This window comes from Danio rerio, chromosome 23, assembly GCF_052040795.2.
Source record: "Danio rerio strain M-AB ecotype USA chromosome 23, GRCz13ab, whole genome shotgun sequence".
Taxonomy (NCBI): domain Eukaryota; kingdom Metazoa; phylum Chordata; class Actinopteri; order Cypriniformes; family Danionidae; genus Danio; species Danio rerio.
The window spans coordinates 46,195,001-46,202,500 of NC_141043.1; the positions used below are offsets into that span (position 1 = coordinate 46,195,001).

The 7,500-nt window shown below is 35.7% G+C and overlaps 1 protein-coding gene across 3 annotated transcripts in view; it reads right to left on the reverse strand.

Moving 5' to 3' along the window:
- Positions 1–5,103: 5,103 nt before the first annotated feature.
- dlgap4a (discs, large (Drosophila) homolog-associated protein 4a) overlaps positions 5,104–7,500 on the reverse strand; it is a 305,849-nt gene continuing 303,452 nt past the window's right edge. For all 3 annotated transcript variants that reach the window (XM_087307666.1, XM_087307665.1, XM_087307667.1), the window contains one exon: positions 5,104–6,323. In XM_087307666.1, coding sequence (XP_087163792.1) covers positions 6,099–6,323 — 225 coding nt within the window. In that variant the 3' untranslated portion in view covers positions 5,104–6,098. The remainder of the gene's footprint in view (positions 6,324–7,500) is intronic.

Consider the following 7,500-nt stretch of genomic DNA (forward strand, 5'->3'; position numbering starts at 1 on the left):
TAACTGAATCCTCTGTGTTCAGGAGTCATCATAATGAATAACTGAATCATTTGTGTTTAGGAGTCATCCTGGATGAATAACTGAATCATCTGTGTTCAGGAGTCATTCAGGATGAATAACTGAATCATCTGTGTTCAGGAGTCATCATAATGAATAACTGAATCATCTGTGTTCAAGAGTCATCATAGTGAATAACTGAATCATTTGTGTTTAGGAGTCATCCTGGATGAATAACTGAATCATCTGTGTTCAGGAGTCATTTAGGATGAATAACTGAATCATCTGTGTTCAGGAGTCATCCAGGATGAATAACTGAATCATCTGTGTTCAGAATTCATCATAATGAATAACTGAATCATCTGTGTTCAAGAGTCATCATAGTGAATAACTGAATCATTTGTGTTTAGGTGTCATCCTGGATGAATAACTGAATCATCTGTGTTCAGGAGTCATTCAGGATGAATAACTGAATCATCTGTGTTCAGGAGTCATCCAGGATGAATAACTGAATCATCTGTGTTCAGGAGTCATTCAGGATGAATAACTGAATCATCTGTGTTCAGAATTCATCATAATGAATAACTGAATCATCTGTGTTCAAGAGTCATCATAATGAATAACTGAATCATTTGTGTTTAGGTGTCATCCTGGATGGATAACTGAATCATCTGCATTCAGGAGTCATTCAGGATGAATAACTGAATGATCTGTGTTCAGGAGTTCAGGAGACATTCAGGATAAATAACTGAATCATCTATGCTCATGAGTCATCCAGGACAAACAACTGAATCATCTGCATTCAGGAGTCATTCAGGATGAATAACTGAATTATCTGTGTTCAGGAGTTCAGGAGACATTCAGGATAAATAACTGAATCATCTATGCTCATGAGTCATCCAGGACAAACAACTGAATCATTTGTGTTCAGGAGTCATCCATGATTAATAACTGAATCATCTGGACAAACAACATTCAATGATGAGGGTGAAGATGGGAAGCAAACGTTAACCAACTGAAACAAGACGATGCTACTTTATTGCTCAAGTCAATCATGGTAAAAACAAGCCGAGCTGTGATTGGTCCAGAAATTCGTCCAATCATTCGCACACAAACATAATTTGTTTATATATTGATTCGTATTTTTTGAAGTTGCAAATGAATATAATTAGAGTACATTTCAGAAAGAAAAACACTATTTAAATAAAGTACTACTACTCTCAAACCAAAGTGTTTCAATCCACTACGAAGTCAATGAACACCTCAGAACAGATTCTCTTAAAATCGACTCCCTGAACTGAATTAACTGTGTTCAGAAGTCATTCATAATGAATAACTGAATCCTCTGTGTTCAGGAGTCATCATAATGAATAACTGAATCATCTGTGTTCAGGAGTCATTCATAATGAATAACTGAATCATCTGTGCTAAGGAGTCATCATAATGAATAACTGAATCCTCTGTGTTCAGGAGTCATCATAATGAATAACTGAATCATCTGTGTTCAGGAGTCATCATAATGAATAACTGAATCATCTGTGTTCAGGAGTCATTCATAACGAATAACTGAATCATTTGTGTTTAGGAGTCATCCTGGATGAATAACTGAATCATCTGTGTTCAGAATTCATCATAATGAACAACTGAATACTCTGTGTTCAGGAGTCATCATAACGAATAACTGAATCATTTGTGTTCAGGAGTCATCCTGGATGAACAACTGGATCATCTGCGTTCAGGAGTCATTCAGGATGAATAACTGAATCATCTGTGTTCAGGAGTCATCCATAATGAATAACTGAATCATCTGTGTTCAGGAGTCATCCAGGATGAGTAACAGAATCATCTGTGTTCAGGAAGAATAACTGAATCATATGTGCTCAAGAGTCATTATGAAAGAATAACTGAATCATCCGTGCTTCGGACTTTTACAGAATAAACAACTGAATCATTCATGTTTAGGACTCATTAAAGATGAATAACTGAATCATCTGTATTCGGGACTTATTCAGGATAATTAACTGATTCATCTGTCCTCAGGAGTCATCCAGGATGATTAACTGAATCATCTGTGTTCAGGAGTCATCCAGGATGAATAACTGAATCATCTGTGTTCAGGAGTCATCCAGATGAACAACTGAATCATCTCTGTTCAGAAGTCATCCAGAACGAATACCTAATTCATCTGTGTTCATGAGTTATTCAAGATGAATAACTGAATCATCTGTGTTCGGGACTTATTCAGGATGAATAAATGCATCATCTGTGTTCAGGAGACATTCAGGATGAATAACTGAATCATCTGTGTTCAGGAGTCATTAAGGATGAATAACTGAATCATCTGTGTTCAGGAGTCATTAAGGATGAATAACTGAATTCACTCCATTATTACATCATTACATCTCATTTGTAAGTCGCTTTGGATAAAAGCGTCTGCTAAATGACTAAATGTAAATGTAAATGTACAGAAGCAAACAGAAGAGTTAATCGACATGAATCACATTCATCTAAATGTTGGATCCAAAATAAAGCAAGTCTGAGCTCAAAACACCACACAAATCAAGCTCCTGTCACATTCAATAAATAATTAAATATTTGTCTGCTGGTCTAAATCTGTAATGTATTAATATGACATTAAATCCACCAGTAGGTGGCGCCAACTCCCTGTCTGGATCATTTAAACGATTCATTCAAAACAGCTGATTCATTTAGAAACCCAAGCATGTGATTCTCTATGTATGGATAGGTGACTCACTTGATTCTTTAAAAAAAAAAAAAGATTCATTCAGAATACTTCGTAGTGTCGCTCTGAGACCAAAATATTCAGCTCTGGCTTGATTTGAAATGTTTTCATTGGTGACAGAGAAAAGAAAACAATATTGCGTCTGAAATGTACTCGCTTAATATCAACTTCCTGTTTGTTCAATTGCTGTAAAACCACTCGTGAAAATATCCAGTTGCTCTTGTAATACTACTGAACTAGATCGTGTTTCATAAAAAACAAACCCACACAGGGATATTTTTTGCTTTCATATCTTGAATTAAAGGCGCGCTCTAACTGCATTAAAACAGACGTCATCACACACTCACTCTTTTGTAGACTTTCAAGATGTTTTTGTTTGTTTTTTTGCAAAGTACATAATGTCCGCTCCGACAAAAACACAACAAATACCATATTATCATGGAGGATAAACGAGGACACAATGTCTAAAATCCTACAACTCCAATATATGTGGCGAATGAACAAATCAAGCTGATGAAGCGTGTTTGAATCATCTGCGACTAATTAAAACCATTTGTTGGTCAAAGAGCAGGTCATATGGGTTTCCATCAAAATTTTAGAGAGGCTGATCGTAGTATTGGTAGCCTAGCAACCAATAGTAAACAATGAACTAGACCCTGCTGAAAAATTCAGCTTAAACCAGCCTAAGCTGGTTGGCTGGTTTTAGCTTGTCGACCAGGCTGGTTTTAGAGGGGTTTTGGCCACTTCCAGGCTGGTTTCCAGTCATTTCCAGCCTGGTCTTAGCTGGTCAGGTTGGGAGATGACCAGCTAAAACAAGCTTAACCAGCCTAGCCAAGCTGGGAGTCCAGCCAAAACCAGCTATATCCAGCTTAAACCAGGCTGGTCAAGCTGGTTTTAGCTGGTCATTTTCCAGCCTGACCAGCTAAGACCAGGCTGGAAATGGCTGGAAACCAGCCTGGAAGTGGCCAAAACCCCTCTAAAACCAGCCCGGTCGACCAGCTAAAACCAGCCAACCAGCCTAGGCTGGTATAAGCTGGATTTTTAAGCAGGGAAGGGATCCAGCGGCAGCCAGATGTTAAATGTGAATTATACTACATACTAAAATGCAAGGTGGGTTTCCGTCAATCTGTTAGAGTGGCTGACTTTAGTATTGGTAACCTGGCAACCAACAGTAAACAAGGTGCTAGAAGAGATGCAGCTGTGGCCAGAAGTTAAATGTGAATTATACTACACACTAAAATGTGAAGTGGTTTTCCTTCACGTTTTTAGAGTGGCTGACTTTAGTATTGGTAACCTAGCAACCAAAAGTAAACAAGGTACTAGAAGGAATACAGCTGTGGCTAGAAGATAATTTTAATTCAGACTATTCAATAAAATGCAAAGTGGTTTTCCTTCACGTGTTTTATCCCTGCTGAAAAATCCAGCTTAAACCAGCCTAGGATGGTTGACTGGTTTTAGCTGGTCGACCAGGCTGGTTTTAAAGGGTTTCTGGCCACTTCCAGGCTGGTTTCCAGCCATTTACAGCCTGGTTTTAGCTGGACAGGCTGGGAAATTACCAGCTTGACCAGCCTAGCCAGGCTGGGAGCCCAGCCAAAACCAGCTATGTCCAGCTTAAACCAGGATGGTCAAGCTGGTTTTAGATGGTTTTAGCTGGTCACTTTCCAGCCTGACCAGCTAAGACCAGGCTGGAAATGGGCGGAGCTACAAATGCCTGCATATCAGCATAGAGGCAGATTCAAAGCTCTAATGGTAAATGGCTGCTTCCCACTCAGGGCTGTTTATGCTAATGAGGGAGAGATCATCACTAGTGGGCGGGGCTTTTCCCTTCTGATGACACATACAAAGGGAGAATGCCAATCAAAGTGATTGTGCAGACACTTAGACCAGGGGTGTCTAAACTCGGTCCTGGAGGGCGGGTGTCCTGCATATTTTAGTTCCAACCCCAATTAAACACACGTGAACCAGCTAATCAAGCTCTTTCTAGGTATACTAGAAACTTGCAGGGAGGGTTGTTGAAGGAAGTTGGAGCTAAACTTTGCAGGAAACCGGCCCTCCAGGACCGAGTTTGGACACCCCGACTAAGAGGCAGGTTATATTCACACAGGTGCCACACAACTGTGTTTAAACCCCTAATAGGTTCCCTTTAAGCCTTGAATTGATTCAAACTAACCATATCAACCTAATATGAAAAGCATATTCTGAGAAAAATCACAATGTTTTCTGATCTTAGATGCCTTTAAATCAATCGTAGAAGATTTCCCCATAATATTAGGACACTTTGAATGCCATTTGACCTGCTCTTTAACATCATTTCTGTGCCCAATGTGCTGAAATCTGAAACATTTCCACAACAAATCATCAAGTTCTGGGTAACGGAGGTTTTTAATATCTGACAAAGAAAAATAACGATAAAAAAAACAACTGATCACAAATGAAGGGCTCTAATTGGTCACACAAACACACGGCTGTACGTTCATGGCTTGATCTGAACACAAGCGTGTGCTGGAAAACACATGGAATGAATGAATGAACAACAGATAAAACAATCATAATATTAATAATAATAATAATATTACAAAACAAACAGGCTGTCGGGGTCCAAGTAAAAATCTGGACATCGCCATCACGTTCCTTAAACATTCGTCATTTTAAAACAACGTTCGAGTGGTCATATTTCATCCCTGTTAACTAAAGAAACCGGTTCGAAAAATAAAACAAGCTGAAATGCGTTAAATTGCGTTCAATTTTACTGGAATGAATAATGACATGAAACAAACAAAACTAGAGGAGTGCTAATAATAATAAAAAAACTGTGTTATTCTACCAATTCCTATAGTAATTCGTTCACATTTTGAGCTTTCCGTCGAAAACGTCGCTAGAAATGGCCACAGGGGGCGCTCTTGAGCTCCGGATGAAGAACAAAAAGCAGGAAGAAAACAGGAAGACTGAGCCGATGAAAGACAAGTGCACACGTGCGGATCCTGAGTGCATGCTGTACGTTGGCCGTCCGCGGGTCATGTGACGAGTGAAAATAGCGGATCATGTGACGCGTGTAAAGGGTCTCAAGAACGTCTTCTCTTATTAAGATATTATTAGCACAATTTACAGACAAGAGTCTTGATATATTCCATGAGATAATTCACTTTTTTAGGACATTTATAGTTATAACAAGGTTAATCGTAGAAACGAACGTCAACGGGAGGTTCTTCTGTGGCAGCGCTTGAGCGTTCAAAATCGATTTGCTTGCATTTTGACGTATTTTTCATTTTGCAATTAAGTTTTCAGCTTTCAATCCGACCTCGGTTTCTGAGTGTTTCTTCATGACCTGGAGTTTTTAATGTTGTGTTTTTTTTTTTTATTAGAGTCGCGTCTGAGCCTCAGGAACGTAGATTTCGATGCTTTCGGCGCTCTCGGTGGCGGAATTCTGGCGTTCAGAAACCGCTCGCTTCGCCGCCATCAGACGTTTTCTGGCTTCTTGACGCTGTTTGTCAGCCACAGAGTCCAGGCTTTTTTCCTTCCCGCCGCTGGGTTTCACCTTCACCGTCTTCTTTGGTGTGTGCGATGGAGCAGACTTCTTCTCCTCCTAAGATAAGATGACAATCATTCAAACAATTCAAATTGGTCTCTAAGAAATATGTATAACACAAAATCAATATAATACTTTTTTAAATAAATGGGAAAAATCTGGTGTAATGAACTGATACATTTTTAATTATTAAAAGACATAAAAAAAAATATATATATATATATAAATATACACACACACACATATACACATACATACATATATATATACATACATATATATATATATATATATATATATATATATATATATATATATATATATATACACATACATATATACATATATATACACACACACACACACACACACACACACACACACACATATATATATATATATATATATATATATATATATATATATATATATATATATATATATATATATATATATACATACATATATATATATATATACACACACACACACACACACACACATATATATATATATATATATATATATATATACATACATACATACATACATACATACATACATATATATATATATATATATATATATATATAGTTAAAAATAATAATTATTCAATGAATAATCATAATTAATTTGTATAAAATATTTAAACTAAAAGCAAATATTAAATTCATGCATAAAATAAAATCAACATAATTTTAATGAAAAAAAAGTCAAAAATAAGTTAATAAAATAATAACAATTAATTTGTATAAAACAACAATTAAATGAAATCTGTACAATACGAATGTGTAAAATTCTATAACTTTTTTTGTAATTCAAGCAAGTGTAAAATAATTTTGTATATTTAATAATGCATGTTAAAAATGCAAAACATTATAAAATGTGTACATTTATAAAATACATTTAATGAACTATGAAATTATGAAATTAAAAATATATATAACTATGAATATGTATAAAATAATATTAAAAATATGCACATTTGTGAAATAGATGAGTAGTGTAATAAATTGTTTAACTTTCCAATGAATAAATTAAATATTAAAATAATAATAAATTAAAAAGATCAGTGCTTTCAGTATTAAAACACACAACATACATTAAAGTAAAATAATTTAAATAAATAAAAAATAAATACAAATAGCTATTGTATAAAATGATTTAAAATAGCTAAATTAAATGCATTTATAAAATAAATGCATAAAAAATAAATAAATCATATATAACATCA